Genomic DNA, 15,963 nt, shown 5'->3' with positions numbered 1-15,963 from the left:
ACAGGAAACAGCCAGCCTAACACTACTTGGGCCAACAGAATTCACTTGGGCCCCATGTTTGTACAGACTTGCTTCTTCTCCTTTCTCTATTTTTTTTTTTTAATTCTTTTCTGTCTGCTTCTGGGTCTCAACTATCATGCCATATTTTACTTGTGCCAGTTCTACTTACCTGGCTGTAGCCTCAAGGGTCATCCTGCACGAGGGGCCTCTCATTCCCATCCAGGTTGCACGCCCCTTGGGCAGCCTACAGCCTCCTGGTCCAGGACACACTCCAAACTGCAGCCCCCATGGCATCGCGCCCCTCCCTCTGCAGTAGCTCTGGGTTGTGCCCTACAGCCTTCTTGGAAATGGGTTGCATTATCTCTATTTTTTTCAGCTCTTACATCCCTATCTCTGTCTGACTGTGTCCTGTGTCCCTTGTGTACCAAAAGGCTGCTGTGGACCATCTTTAGTTTGCTGGATTGTTGACTGGATGAGGGAAACAATAACCCCTTGTATTTCTTTAATGATTTATAGCTTTCAAAAACATTATCTGAAAACAATTTTCCCCCCAGTTATCCTCAAAGGCTCCTGTGAAAAGAGCGAAGTAAAATCTTTGCAAATTCTACTAAACTCGGAGAATTCAGAATTTCTCAGCAGGATGACCTCTGTGTGTGTGTGTGTGTGTGTGTGTGTGTGTGTGTGTGTGTACTGCTGCACTATCTGTTTTTTCATTCTGTTTCACTTCAAGTTCAAACAGTTGGTGACCTGGTAACTCTGCTTTTTACCCAAATCACTGTATTCTGAATAAATGAAATCAGTCCTGCTCACCCTCACAGTCCCAAATCCTTTGGGATTTGGATCCCAGATTCAGTCTCCCCCTTTCCGATCCCCGTAATCAGATTTGGCAGAGAACATTTGGATGCTGTGTTTCAAAAGCTCCGCGCCTCTGGCTGTTTGTCCCTGAACTGCCATAATTGGCCTCAGGCGTCTGCAACAGTCACAAACTGGTGAATAAAACGTGTTTGCTCCCTCTCCCCGCCCCCACCCCCCAGCCTGGAGGTGACACAAATATATCGTCTCTGCCGTCTCAATCCAAAAACCTATCTTTTCCTCCAATTTAGATCATTTCACCCCAAATCAGGCAAGCTTTTAAGTAACTTGAGCTGCTCATGCATTAAACAACACAAAACATGGTACTTTTTAAAACATTTATATTTATATATATAAAAAAATTAAATATATATAATATATAGTGTGTCTGAGACTAAAAATATAGTACATAATATTTAAAAAAAAGGAAAATGAAGAAAGGCAGAATAGGAAAAGGTGTGAGGGACACACAGATACACATTGCTAAAAATCTACGATGGTTTGTCCTAACAAAAATAATATTTTTTTTTCTCTTCTCTTAATTATCATCATGGATCCATTCATTACCAGGGTTTGGGTGGAGAAGATTTAACTGGAGCCAGAAGTGGAGGTTGTAATCCCAAGAACAGTGGGGTAGAAAAAGGGACCACAGGGAGCCCTGGGCCTCATTCTGATGTGATTGGAAGCAGCAGCCAAATCTTCTGGGTCACTATTGCCAGCAAGACTGTGTCGCGAGTTTGCTTGTACTGGCAGCTTGGCTGCGCTCTCCCGAGCTGGGGGTACTCCCAGGGGGCAGCATCTGAAGAGCTCCAGAAGGGAAAAGAACCCATGGCCCACCAACACTTGCAAAGGCCAGTGGTTGGGGACATCAAAAAGCCAGGACTAGGGGATAGGAGATCGGTAGGAATGAGTGATAGCTCAACGCAAACGAGTTATTATTATCATTACTGTTATTATTTTTCAGGGCAGGCTTGTACCAGAACCGCCCAGTATGGCCCATGACTTCTGCGCAGCAATGATTCCTCCAGGGACAGGGCCTGGAGCTCCCTCACAGTGATGCAAGAACATGGGACTCTGCCCCCCTCCCCCAACCCCACCCCCCAAACTCAGGACTATCTCCCGAGCCACACATCTTTCCATCCTCTTCAGCAGCCCAGAGGTGGAATGTCAGGACCCAGCTCACAGGCGAGGCCAACACCTTTCAGAAAGAGGCTGGCCCCCAGGAAAGGAGAGAGATCATGAGGGGATAAGAGGGAGGCAGGGAGAAGGGGATGGGATATTTAAATGCTAATTTTATAGCCTCTTCACAAAAATAGATGCCTTTCCAATTACATCCCTTGGTCTGTGCACTTCAGTGTTCTATCATCATTTCCTTACTGGTCCCGCCAGGGTCAGAAGCTTCACTAACGCCTTTCCGGTGATTTCCTCAACATGCAGAAGGGCCTGTAGAGGCACAGAGCGGTGACCCAGCCCAGGGCACACAGCAGGAACTGGCAGAGAAGTCAGGGGTGTCTGGGCATGCAGTAGTGGGGGCAGAACCGCCCTCACAGCAAAGAGGGAGGCAGTGATTGAGCCAGTTCAGTCCACCTGGGGTCTTGGTTTTCCCGTGGTTTTCTCCAAACCCAAATGGCCCAGCACCGCTATGTACACGGGTCAGGTACACTGAGAAACCATCTGATTCCATTCAGAGGAGCCCAAGACTTGTGGCTCCTGACAGAGCGCCACCCGTTTAACGAGAGGGCACCAGAGTACAAGACTCTAGGGCAGTGTGCTCCATCCTGGAAAGTAGAAAAGGCTGCCCTCAAAATTTTAAGGAAAGCAGCACTTGCTGGGACAAGGAGAGGGCATAGAGCCTGGAAAAGGGACAGCGGTGGGGGTCGGAATCAAACTGACCTCCTTCATCTCCAAAGGTACATCTGTGAGAGCGTAGCGCCACTCCCATCCCTGTCTGCGTTCCTTTCTGACCTATGGTGGCTTTTGCTTCATGCAAACTCTGTGCCTAGACTTAGAGGGATCCGGGATTTAGGATGCAAGCTGGGCCCTCCACAAGGAGACTATAGGTCATCCAGAACTACAAGAACCTCTTCAAGGTCAAGAACTGAAGTCAAAAACTGCTGGACTCCCTCTTCACTCTACCGGCTGCCCTTCCTAACTGCTCCCTCACAGAGAGGTCAGCTGTTCTCACACCTCTCCCTCTGGCTCAAGACACAGCCTGCAGGCTTCCCCTTGCTCAGTAAGTGAGGCCAGCTGTCCCTGGGCCATGGAAGTGCTCCTGAGGACTGGGGTGGAGGGTGGCCACTTCCATTTTCCCCCAACAGAAAAGGTTGCCTGAAACCTGGAGGCACAGCAAAGGAAACTCACCATGCCCTGCCCTGGCCAGGGACAGCTTTGCAAAACTGTCCGGATTTTGAGTGGGAAGCAGCACAATGGACAAAGGATAATCCCACAACAATTTCTCTGAGGTTTAGGATATGCTTTTTGTTGCTGTTTGGGATCAAGGGGTTCCTAGTGACAATTCATTCATAACACTTCTGACAAGATGACGAAGTCCACTTCTCTTGAAGTCTTCCACTCCCCTGTCCCTTCACCTGCTCAGTCACTGTTCCCAAATCCTTGCCAGGGATGGCAGGCCCTTCCACCTGACCAAACGAATACAGCAAGGGCAGGATAAATCGAGGTTTGTGTAACTCTCCCCCCTCACCTTAAAGACCAGAAAATAGGGGGCAATGAACCTAAAGAGGTTAGGGCAAGATCACTCAGTAAAGGACAGCTTCAGAGCTGGGTCCCAAGTCTCCTGACCCCTTGCTCTTCCCACCAAAACTAGAATGGCAGAGGCAGTCAGGATCACCAAGTGGCCACATCAAGTACTGAGGCACCACGCTGGAGGACTCCAGTCTCAGACAGCAACTCTCCCTGCTCAAGGACACCTGCCACCCCCAAGAAAAGCAATTCCATTGGCTTAACAGGTCGGTCCCAATTCAGATTCTGGTCAGACCAGAGTGCAAGTTGCAGAGGGCAGAGGTGGCCTTGGTTGCTGACACCTCCCTGTGCCTTGCGTAGTGTTTGCTTGGTACCCAGGTACTGTAACGTGTTAAGGAACAGAGAACAGGAAACTAGCCCTGTGTCTGACTTCCGAAACCCATGGTCCCCGCAGTGTCAGCTTAGTTACCAACGACCTCAGGGCCTCCTCCTCTCCAACAGAATGGACTCAGTGCTAAAACCAAAAAGGAGGAAACAAGAGAATGTGGCCACACCCCAAACAAAAGTAAACATCTTTTGGAATATTTCTGTTTAAAAAGCCACCCCCTTTAGACTTTGTTTAGAATCCCCATGGCTTCTGTGAAAATCAAGAAAACTGCATGAATTTGCACAGGAACCTGCATCCTTAACAGACCTTGTCACTGAGCTCGCAGAAAAGGACTCCGCAGGAAGGAGTCCGCTTCCAGGGGTAAGGGCGGAATAGCGCCAGAAGCTTGTGATGCCTCTGGAAGCGCCGGGCTACTGGACTTCCCCCGTTGAAGTGGAGGAGGAGGCAGAGGCAGCCTGAGAGGCTGGAACTGGAACCACTTTCTTCCTGGGTTTGAGCGGGTCCTTACCAGCCAGGGGATGGTGAAGAATGTCACCCCACAGACGCATCCGCAAGGGTGGTGATGGTGCGTGGCTGATGAGTGTGTAACTCATTAAAGCGAACATGACTTATGAATGGCGACCACGAGAAAGGGCAAAGCGCATTCTGGGAATTGCAGCGGAGGACCCGCCCCGTCAGGGCCGAGCAAGGGGGAAGGGCAGACCCTGCTTCTTGGGAAAGGGGGCTGGGGCAGGGGAGCGAGTTCTCTTTGGAGCACCGGTTCTCTTTGGTCAGGAGGTGGCGGCTGAGAGTGTGGAATGCATGTGTGGGTGTGGGTGTGCGTGCACGTGGGTGTGGAGGTGAGGGTGGGCGTGGCGAGCCGCCTGCGGTGCCCTTACTGGGTCCGCCCTTCCTCTCCATGCCCCCTCACCCGTCTGTCCCCTCAACTCTGCAACACTTGGCAGTGAGTTTGCGCTCACAGGACCGGCTCCCCGCGCAGCCACCCACACAGGGCCGGTCAACCAAAGCTGGACACTCAAGGCACTGAAAGTGGAAGAAAGAATCTGATTGGTCCAAGAAAAAAAAAAAATAGACACTTAAACCAAAACCCGTCTAAAGAGAACATCTCCTATGCCTCCCGGAAGGTGGCCTCTCTAACCAGCTGGTCGGCCCTAGGGTAGGACAGCAGAGCCTGATAGCCAGGCCTCCTCCCTGTGCTATCAGAGCCCATCGGGTGACAGGTCTCACCACCTGAATGTTTAAAAATGGATTCAAAGTGCTTCGAGATTGAGAGTAATGAAAGGTGTTGGGAATCTGATGGAGAAGAACAGACGCCCCCTTTCCTTTCCCCTGGGATTTGTATTTGGGTGGGGGACTCCCTATAGCTTCTTCTTCTACTTTTTTTCCCCAAATGAGGTTTTTATTGTTTTTTTGTTATCTTTGAAAAATAGCCTATAGCACCCCCCACCCTCACCTCACCACTCCCCAGGCAGGCTTGTGAGTTAAAGCCAGGAAGTGGGGCAGACTGGGGGGGGGGGGGTGAAGGGGGGGGCTTGGGTGGGCTCCTTCTAGCGTGGGTTCTGGAAACTGCTATGTAGCACACCCCTGTCTTGCTGGTGACTCAGGACATGGTTCCTGACTTTTCCTTCTCCATCACGACTCCCCGACTTATCTGGCTGGCCCAGCATTGAGGAGGAGGAAAGGGGGCAGCCCCATCAGGGATACCTGAGTCCCTCTGCAGGCAGATAGACAGGTGTCCACAGTGGGCAGCCAGGATGACTGGCATTTTAATCCCAGCTGAATGAGGGCTGAATCTGAACTCGGTGCCAGGGCTAAAATAAATCCAAGGTCCCTTCTGCAGTCCCGAGGAGGGAGAGATGGACCCAAGGTACGAATGTAGACGGCAGATGGACTGGCCAGGCTATCCTGTTCCCATCTATCTGTGCCAGAGCCACCCACCCCCACACGTCATGTCCCCTGGGCCAAAGCCTGCTCACCCCCCGTGACCCCCCCGTCCACTCACGGCAGACCAGAGGGCTGGGATAGAAAGGGAATGCTAAAAAGTGCCCCCTCTGCTCTCCACAACCTTCACTTTCCCCATCCCCAGGCTGGGGCCAGGCGAGAGTGCAGGTCAGAAGAGACACATCCTCCCAAAGAAGAGGGAAGGGCAGGCCCAGGAGGCTGGGGCACGCACAGAGCACCATCCCCGGGACGGGGTGTTTCCGGGAGACCTGCTCCCCGCCTGCCACAGTGGGAGGAGGAAGGCTGGCCCAGGACGGGAGCAACAACAAGCAACGCCCCTGAATATCAGGGAACAGCTGTGAGAGCCTCTCCTCTGCCCCGCAGAGATGCCCCGCTAGGCTTGGCCCTACACGTGCGTCTGCATGCGCTGCTGGAATCTCTGGCCGTAGTCCGAGTGCTGGGAGGTGTAGGAGAACCGTGTGGCCGTGGCGTACTTGCCAATGGGGTCGTATGCCTCATATGGGGTCCGCTCCAGGCTGGACGGCGGGGCCTGGGGGTAGCCCAGCCGGTAGGTGGGGTACCCTGCTGCCCCGGGGAAGGGATGGGAATTGAACTTCTCATAGTTCTCGTAGGACAGCTGGCTGGTGGTGTCGGTGCCAGCTGGGGCAGCAGGACCAGGGGGTGTGGGCTCAGGACCGTAGTCGGAGGCTGGGGCCCGGCTGTAGGTGTTGAGCTGGGCATAGCCGCTGGAGTGGGAGAGGCGGGAAGAGGGGCGGCCGTCAAAGCGGGCAGGGCCAGGGGCACGGTAGTCGGCGTAGAGCACTGCCCTGGAAGATGGGCGGTCTTCGTGGGCCCGCACATTGTAGTAGCCATTGGTGGGGTCCTGAGAGGCAATGAGAGAAGAGGATGGATGAGCGGAGTCCCTCTTGGGGGAGGGGTGTCAAGTCTCATCAGGGCCCTCTGGGCCTCCTTCTCTGGCTCTGCCCTGGGCTCTCCACCTCCTCTGTTTCCTCAGTAACCTCCTGACCGCTCCTCCCCAAACCTGCCCTCACCTCCACCCTGCTGGACCTCGGAGCCCCCGTTCCCACCTTCATCTCATACTCCTCCCGGGTGTCGATGGTGTCGCAGCGCAGGTCCTGCTTCAGGTCCACATCATCCTTGAAAGACTGCAGTGTAGCAGGAGGGGGGCATCAGGAGATGGACACCCTATTCCTGACCCCCTTGCCCACCCCATCCCCACACCGAGAGGCCACCTGTTCCTGGGAAGGGTCACGGGCACACTTGAACTCTGTGTCCTCTCCCAGCAGAGGCTCTGGGATGTGGTGGGAAGAGCCAGAGACCTGAGCGCCGACACCAGTGCTGTCGTTGACATGCAGTGCTTGGGTGTGTCCCTGCCCCTCTCGGGGGCTGTTTCCTCTTCTGAGCAATGAGGCAGTTGGGCCAGAAAACGTCTAGGGGTTTCTAACTCCGACACTCTATGGGGGGAGGATGGGGTGAAGGAAGCCTGTGCAGACCCTACCCGCCTGTCCTCTGCTGGAGGGAAATTAGCCTGGGGAGCGTGTGCACGTGTATGTGTTTCGTGTGTGTGTGTGTTCATATAGGTACATGTGTGTAAGCATGTGTGGGAGGGGCAGGACCAAGGTATTAGCAAGCTGGGGTGGGGCCAGTCCCAAGAGTGTGAAGAGGGGGGTGGGCCAGGGAGGAGTGGACCCTCACCGAGTAGATGGCCTTCATCACTCGGGTCGCCGTGGAGACGCTGGCAGTATCGTCCTCCCGGTCAGAATGCATTGTGAGTGGCTCCCGGTTCACGGTCTCCACCTTGATGTCCAGCTTCCTCAAGGTCACGTCCTTGCGACCTGGGAGAGGGGGACCAGCTTGGACGCTTTCTGACAGCCTCTTCGGCGACTGCGTCGGGACCCTCCTGGCCCAGGGAGCGCAGCTGCCAACCCCCCTCGCCCCTCCCAGGCACTGCCTGTCAAGGACCCCCGGGAAGGGCTGCGGCCCGAGCAGGGCCCATACTCACTGCCTTTGCGGCGCCGGTAGAGGAAGAACACCAAGGCGATGAAAAAGAAGATAAGCAGGATGCCCGCGCCGATGGTGGCCCCTGCGATGATGCCCACAGGTAACACCTCTTCAGATGAGGGAAGGAAAGGGGGAAGGTGAGGATGGGGTCACAGGGGGGATCTGATCTCAGTGCTGGCTGAAGTCAGGACAGCCGAGCTCTCCCCCTCCCCGCCCCCCCACCCTTGTGCACAGGGTTACGTTTCAGCTGAGCTGTGTTCAGTTAGTCGAGGTGGGATTTGAGAGGAAGTCTGCACTGTGTTTGGGTTTAGACCGCGCTTCAGCTTCATCAGAGCTGGGATCAACTTGACCCTGGCCTTGGTGATCCATCTGTCCCTCTCTTGCAGCCCATCTGCCTGTGAGGGCTGTCCCTCCTTCCTGGGCTGGGCTCTTGTCTGAGGTCAGCTGTCCCCAAACTCTCCCATCGGCCATCTGTGTTCCGACCTCTTTCACCGCCTTCCCCGCCCACACCATTGTGACTGCTCCATCTGCACCTACCCTCCCAGGGCTCAGATAGTTCTGGTTGGTTCCCCCTGTTCCTCAGAGATGAGAAGGACCCAGGAATCCTGCCTCCAGCTTTCTCTCTCTCCCTGGCTGTGCTGGATGGATCAGACCCATGTAAGGCTATTCCCTGCCAGAAAGCCTTCCCTGCAGCGTCCTGCCTCACTCTATCTACTCTGTTCTTCCCCACCACCCCCTTGCTCTTGCTGGTGTCCTTGGTGTCCTCAGCTGAGACACCCAAGGGGAGCCCCCAGTTATTTCCCCCCATCTCCCATGTCAAATAGCTAGTTCTTATTTTTCTAAAAAAAAGGGCTCTTTCCTTCATCAGAGTCGGGAGCTTCCAAAAAAGTCAAAGGCCTGATGCCTCTTTCATCAGGCTAGGAGTGCCTTAAGGGAGCGAATCTGTGTCTCCTATCAGACTAAGGATTTGTGGAGAGGTGGGGGAACCAAAACTTCCGGGGCACATATTCTATGCCACGTACTCCAGGAACAGCCCTCATTTAATCCTCACACCAACCCAGTGAGGTAGGGAGTGTTACTCCCTTCCACAGATCATTTCATTTGTCTCCACCTGAAGTCATTTGCTACCACTCTCTAAGTTCTCCACTAAACTGAAAGTTTCCGGAGGGCAAGGACTGTGTTCGTTCACATCTGCCCCTGCAGTTCCTAGCTCAGGGCCTGGCACACAGCAGATGCTCAATAAATGTTTAAAAAAGCGAGTGGGTTTCCCAGCTGAGCACCAAGGCCAGGCTCTGGTGGGCAGGCCCAGGAGCCGTGCCCCTGGAGAGAAGAGGGAGCAGAGTCCCCAGGCTGTCCTGCGCCCTGGCTACACAGCCGGCAGTGCTGTCACCTCGCTCTTCCAGCTGGATGATGGCTGTGCCTGGTCCGAAGCTGTTCCAGGCGGTGCAGTTGTAGTGGGTCTGAAAGTCGGCCTCCATGACGTTGTTGATGGTGAGCGTGGACAGGACCCCGCTGCCCGAGTTGGTCCTCTCCACCGTGTAGCGTTCCAGGGTCCCCACCTCCAGGAAGTTCTCCTTCCATGCCCATGCCTGGGGTGGGGAGGGCAGGACAGGATGAGGAAGAGGTAGGTGGCAGAAACACCTGACCCACCCTCAAGGCATCCTTACACCCTCACCCCATGTGCCCTTAAGCCCAGCCCCACGCTCACCCTGCAACAAGCCCACGTCACACCTGCTGCCTCAAACCTCCAGTCTAGGAGAAGCAACGGCTCCCAAACATGCCTGAGACACATGCTAGGACCATTCAGATACACTTAGAAACACTCCTTAACATGCAGATTCCTGGGGCTTATCTCCTAATTATGACTCTCCAGAGGAGAGGTCCAGGAATTTCTATTTTGTTGTTGTTGTTGGAGAAGGAATAGCAATTTTACTTGGAAAGCGAGCAGACCAAGAAGATGGTAGACTAGTGTCCCAAAGAACCACCTTCTCCAAGTTAGAATTCAGGTTTCTCTTATTGGGAATCTCTATTTTTGTAATAACCCCAGCTGATCCAATGAACCAATACATGGGAGCCCCTGATGTGACAAAACAAGCCCTGGATGGAGAGTCAAGAACTCTGGGTCCCTGGCAGCCTTGCCTCCCCTCTCTGGGCCTCGGTTTCCTCACCTGTGAAAGGAGAGGACCAGGCTAGAGTTAGACAAAGCTCCAGCGTTCCTCCAGCTCTGACAGTCTGAGATTCTAACTAAACAGAACCCAATCTTCAGCCTCACCTTTAACCACCCCACAGCCAGCCCCACACACACCCGCCCTCTGGCATCTCTCTCCACAGATGGTTATAATGAGGGGGAATTGTCACCAGAGAGGGGTCTCTCCTAGGCTCCTCTATCCTCAGCCCCCCTTCCCAGCCGGGGCATCCCTCCTCTGCGTCCCCTGCCTCAGAGTGAAGCCTAAGGGAGGGGGAGCCGCTGAGAACTGGCTCCTTTCCAGGGATCAGTCCTCCTAGCTCTGCAAGGAGAGGCCCCCCGGAGCCGAGCCGCCCGCTGCCCAGGCGGCCGTGGCAATGAAGTGTCCCTCGGCAGCCCTGGAGTTAGCCAAATGGTCATTAAATGTGATGAGGGGTTTGACGGTTAATGGTCACGGAAGGAATTAATGGCTCATGGTGTGGGGGAGAGGGAGGGGGGTGGAGAGAGGCGCAAGGGCTCGTAGGAGGAGGAAGGCAGGAGGAGAGAGAGGAGTGGACGAAGACGAGGTGGGATGGAACTAATGGGGCAGGGTTGAGAGGCAGAGGGCAGAGGGCAGAGCAAGGAGCGAGGGAGAGGAGAGAGCAGGAGTGAAAGCCCAGGGCAACTAACAGCGTACCCAGGGAGGGCTGCACAAGGCCTTTCACATCTGCTGTCACATCACTTGCCACAGCAGCCCTGTTCACTAGGGAGCATTGCCCCCATTTTACGGATGAGAAAACTGAGGTTCCAAACACCAAGTAACTGGCAGGGTCACCCCACAAATAAGAGAGGAGGTGGCATCTGAGCAGGGAGAGGGACAGAGTCAGAGGATGAAAAGCACAGGGCACAGGAAAAGCCTGGGGAAGGCAGGAGGAGGCTGAACTGAGCAGGGAAGCTGGTGGCTGGCCCGGGACCAGGCCCAGCACTCACAATGCGGTCTGGGGGTGGCGTGCTCCCGATAAAACACTCCACCTTGCCACCGTCACCCCTGACGGCATACTGCACGGCCTCGCTGGAGATAATGGGGGGCCCTGAAAGCAAGAAGACGCGGTCAGGGCCAGCTGCAACCTCCGGCGCCTGCCCCGCCCCCCCCCCCGGCCCCCCTTGGGCCACTCACCATTCACATAAAGCGGTACCTCCCGCTCGGCCACTCCGATCCGAGGCACGATGGCCCGGCAGGTGTAGGTGCCGGCATCGGCCTGGGTCACTGACTTCAGCAGCAGCTGGTTGCTGTTACTCAGGACCTGGGCAGAGAGAGCAGCCTCGGGTGGGGAACCAGGAGGCCTGGGCCCCTAGATCCGTGTGGGCCCCCGCATTGGAGGCATTGGAAAGAAAGCAGGAAGGGCCACAAGTGAATTCCCAAGAAGGGAAACAGGGTCCCGAGTCTACTGGCCCATCCCCTGAATCTAAGCAGGTGGGGACTTAGACACATTAGCTCTGTAAGAGTGGGCAGAAATGGGTGGAGGCTCAAGAGGGTGGGTGAGGCTGCCAGCATTTTTTACAGAGGATGCCGCCGCTTCTGGTGATCTGTCCTAGTGCTTCTCTTGCCAAATGAGGTAGGAAGTTTCACTCTGAAATCCCTCTTTCTGCAGTTTTGGCCCAAACTGTCCAATGCAGGTTGCTGTAGAGCTGCAGAATTCAGCCTGCTCTTCTCTAGTGAATCATCCCAGCTGCTCCACCCTCCCATGCAGCATTCTTTTACCACATCTCTTGCCACCACAGCGGCTCCACTCAGGCCCTCTTCCCTCCTCCCACCCACAGGTCACCATGTCCCTCCCACTGCCACTGAAGCGGCCAGCTGTCTGCCGAGGAGCGTGGGGTTAATTGCAAGCACCATTCTTCTCTTCCAAATCCCGAGAACTTGGAAATATCCCAGGTTCAACTTGAAAACGAATGCCGCACCTCCTTTGCCCCCTCTCCCCAGCCTGCGGCCAGGCTCCTTCCCCCAGCGTTCGGGAGAGGCAGCAAGCTTCTTACCATGTTTGAGTCCTTTTTGGTCCAGGTGAGGGTGAGGGGGGGATTCCCAACCCAGACGCAGGTGAGGGTCACATCAGAGCCAATGTCTGTGGTCGTGGGTTTGGGGTCGACTACGATCCGGGGGGCAACTGAGGTGGAAAGGAACATCCCGTTGGGGGCCTTTTTTTCTTTTTTTTTCTTTTTGGTCTTTTTTTATGAACTTTTATTGAGATAGTTAACATGCAATAAACTGCATATATTTAGAGTGTAGCGTTTGGTATCCCAGTCTCCCAATTCATCCCCCCCAGCCCTTAGGGCCTCAATCTCATCGAGGGCAGTGCCGACCGTTCTGCTCTCCCTTCTCCCACCCTGCCTCCTGCCCCGCCTCCTCCGCAGCATGGAGCCTCCCGCTCCAGCCCCGGCCCTTTAAAGCCCCCGCCTCTGTCCCCGGCCCCGCTCCTGCAGCCACTCACAGTGGACATTGACTAAAGTGCTGACATTGGTGCTCCCCACTTTGTTGTGAACCTCACAGGACACAGGCTCCGTGAAGAAGGAATAGTCGACATTGGTCTCGTAGCGACTCTCGTGGGCGTCTTCGATGAGGAAGCCCCCCTTGGCCCACCTGGGGGACAGGCAACACAGAACGGGGTCACCCGCTTCCGGTGGCCCGTCCTCCCCAGCCCCCCACTCCTGGCCTCAAAGTCCCCCCGGTTCCCCTCCCCGGAGCGTGCCCGGCCCCGCCCCTCGCACCTGTAGCCCAGGATCTCGGGGTTGGCTGTGGCCTGGCACGTAAAGATGACGCGCTCGCCCTCCTGCACCGTCTGCGGCTCAATAGACAGGGTCACCGTAGGAGGATCTGCAAAGCAGAGGACTGCAAGTCAGGCTCTCTTCCGTCCCTCAAACTTCTTTTTCTCTCTCTAGCACATACGCTCAGACCTCACCCGTGTGGTGATCTGGGAATTGGAGTTTGCAGTGCACCAGCTTCCATAAATAAGCCCTCCTCACCTTTATTCCAGGAGCCTCTGGGGGCCAGCTCCAGTGATGACCAAGGATGATACCGGAGGGACAAATTAGTCAGAGGGTGTAATGACCAACGACGGCCACTAGGCGTCAGTGTGGGCTCGCCAGGCTCACTCACCGGGATGGGGGTGGGGCATCGCTCCAATCGCTGCCCACGCGCCCCCCCTTCCCTGGGCCGTGGGAATTTATTGAGCACTTACCAAGCGGCATACTCCATGCTAGATGCTTACACTATATATCACTTAATGCTTACCACCCTGAGAAGCAGGTACAGGTCCACAATCCCTTACCTGAACCCCCTGGAACTAGATGTGTTTCAGAATTTGGAATTTTCCAAATGCTAGAAAGGTAATGGTGGCCACAGACCGTTTGCTCTGTAAGACCCGCCGCAGAGTCCGGGCAACATCCCATGGTCACATACATCAGTACATCTGCGGTGAAATGTGCAGCTGCTCCGATTAGGCGGGTGAAATAAAAGACTACGAAGAGCCTCGGTTAAGGTTTTGCCACCGAATCACTTTCGGTTTGAAATTTCCGAGAAGGAATTGTAGGCCTGCATTTTATTTTCTGCATGGATACAGAATGAGAAACTGAGGCTCAGGTACAGGTCCTGACATTGCCCAGAGGCACACGGTTTCAACCCGGGAATTGCCTGGCTCATAGCTGATGCCTCTTCTACAAGCCCTCGGAGCCCGTGGTTCAAACCGGGGAATCCAAGAGCAAGAAGAAATGGAGGATCTGTCTCTGGGCCCCTGGGGGATTCTTCCGTGCTTCTCAAAGGGTGCTGCCCCCCACCCTTCCCCGGCTCCTTCCCAGGATGCCACGCAAGGTGCACGTTCCCCCCTCCCATCCTCCACCCTCCCCCCCAGGACCCTGCTCACGGTGCACGTCGAGCTCGATGGACGTCTCCTTGCCGCTCGGGATGGCCTCGTTCACGCTGCGGCAGGTGAAGACACGCCCAATGTCCAGGTCTGTGGGGTTGATGAGCAGCTGGCTGGTGGTGGTCTCCCTCTTCCCATCCTTCAGCAGCTCCTGCGGTGGGGGTGGGGGGGAGCAAGGGTGGGAAACACCGTCAAGCTAAAAGCTCCCTCCTCTGCTCTCCGGGTGACGCCCTCAGAGCTGGGCTTGCTGGAGGAGCACTTAACCTGAAGCTCAGCCCCTCCCCCAACCCCTCCCTCCTCCCCAGGTTTGGTTTGGTTTGGTTTAGTTTTTAATTAATAGACTTTATTATTTTTTAAGAGAAGTTTCAAATTTACAGGAAAATTGAATAGAAGATACAGAGTTCCCATATCCCTCCTCCCTGACCCCACAGTTTTCCCCTATTATAAATTAACATGATGCACTAGTGTGATACTTGTGTTACAAGTTATGAAATAATACTGATACGTTATTACTAAACAAAAGCCCACAGCTTATATTAGAGTTCACTCTGTGTGTTGTACAGTTTTCCCCATGGTTTTGAGCCTCATTCCTGGAATTCTCTGAGTCCAGCCCAAGTCTCTTCTCTTCTGGAAAATCTTCCTTTGCTATCTCAGCCCTCAGGACTCTGTCCCAGCCTGAACTTGTGCCTCTTGCAGGCAGTCTGTCCTGCACACCACTCTGGGCACATCCAACCTTGCCTCTTAGGCACCGTGCATGCATGTTTCAGTGCTGGGTCTTCCCTGCTAGACTGTAAACTCCTTGAGGGCAGGGAAGGGACTCACAGGCTCAGAGTCTCATACCGGCTCAGTGATATCCAACCTCAGGTCCCCGGACATGATCATAGGAACCCTTGGGCTGTTTTCTATATTGTACACTGCCTAAGGGAAACTATGCCATTAGGCAAAGTAGGGCCCCACAGTTTGACAGCAAAACAGGCATCCTTGCTGGGCCTAATGCGGTACCAGAACAGTACCAGCCCAGCACAGTAACACAGGCTCCTTCCTTCTGCTTCAAATCTCCATCATCTTTAATGAATATGGAAAAAGGGGGGTGGATGACAAATGGCCATTAGCCAATCAGTTTGTTTCGTTGCCAAAATATTTCAAAACATGTAGCCCAAGAGGAGAAAAATAACAGAGTTCTTGGTAGTGAAAAAGTTAAGCATCACTGAAGCCAAATTGTTGTTTGCCAAATGGTGAAAAGAAGGCCAGAGAGGTGAATTGTCTAAGGTCACACAGAGCATCAGGGCAGAGCTAATCCAGGTACTCACTCCCTGGGGCCACACTCCGAGGCACACAGGTGAGCAGTCTCTCCCCCCTCAATGAGAAGTGTCTCCCGCAGCATCTAGCAAAGGGCTGGGCACACATGTGCTTGTCCACAGCTGGCAGGAGGAGCTCCAAACAGGAGATCTGGATTCTAATTCCAGCTCCACTGTCAACTTTGCCACGTGATCCTGGACAAGTCACTCGATGTCTTTCTCTGCCATAGGTTCCTCATCTGTAAAATGTATACATAACCCCCTGCCTCCCTAAGCTCTTAGTTGTGCCAACTGGGAAACTGTACCAACTAGAGGCTAAGGGAAGAAAGTAGAGGGGCTCAATAGGGAAAGACCACATTCTGACCCAGGTGCAAATCCCAGCTCTGCTGCATGTCAGCTGTGTGACCCTGGGCAAGTCACTCAATGTCTTTGACCATCAGTTCACTCTCCATGAGTTGGAAATATCACTTAATTTATGAAACTCCTTTGAGGATTAAGAGACACTATCTGTACAGAGCTAAGCATGCACAGTGCTTGGTACACAGTAGGTGCTTAATCAATGTAGCTATTTTCAGTCTTAGTCTCTGCTAACTAGTGAATGGCCTTGTGAACCTGGGAATTCACTTTTCTTCTCCAGAGCTCAATTTTCCCAACTGCTTAATGGTAGGATTGGACCAGATG

General features: G+C 54.2%; 1 protein-coding gene across 8 annotated transcripts in view; it reads right to left on the bottom strand.

The window, feature by feature from the left end:
* Positions 1-1,176: 1,176 nt before the first annotated feature.
* KIRREL1 (kirre like nephrin family adhesion molecule 1) overlaps positions 1,177-15,963 on the bottom strand; it is a 103,157-nt gene continuing 88,370 nt past the window's right edge. For 6 of the 8 annotated variants that reach the window (XM_057727200.1, XM_057727203.1, XM_057727213.1 and 3 more), the window contains exons 5-15: positions 13,985-14,135; positions 12,834-12,939; positions 12,557-12,705; positions 12,105-12,232; positions 11,245-11,419; positions 11,058-11,158; positions 9,294-9,492; positions 7,905-8,012; positions 7,598-7,737; positions 6,970-7,047; positions 1,177-6,764 (exon numbers count right to left, since the gene is read on the bottom strand). In XM_057727200.1, coding sequence (XP_057583183.1) covers positions 6,288-6,764; positions 6,970-7,047; positions 7,598-7,737; positions 7,905-8,012; positions 9,294-9,492; positions 11,058-11,158; positions 11,245-11,419; positions 12,105-12,232; positions 12,557-12,705; positions 12,834-12,939; positions 13,985-14,135 — 1,812 coding nt within the window. In that variant the 3' untranslated portion in view covers positions 1,177-6,287. The remainder of the gene's footprint in view (positions 6,765-6,969; positions 7,048-7,597; positions 7,738-7,904; positions 8,013-9,293; positions 9,493-11,057; positions 11,159-11,244; positions 11,420-12,104; positions 12,233-12,556; positions 12,706-12,833; positions 12,940-13,984; positions 14,136-15,963) is intronic. The other 2 variants (XM_057727210.1, XM_057727212.1) reach the window with 2 other exon arrangements.

Source organism: Hippopotamus amphibius, chromosome 1, assembly GCF_030028045.1.
Source record: "Hippopotamus amphibius kiboko isolate mHipAmp2 chromosome 1, mHipAmp2.hap2, whole genome shotgun sequence".
NCBI classification, from domain to species: domain Eukaryota; kingdom Metazoa; phylum Chordata; class Mammalia; order Artiodactyla; family Hippopotamidae; genus Hippopotamus; species Hippopotamus amphibius.
Note: the sequence above shows the minus strand (reverse complement) of the source record. Positions and strands in the feature narration are given on the sequence as shown.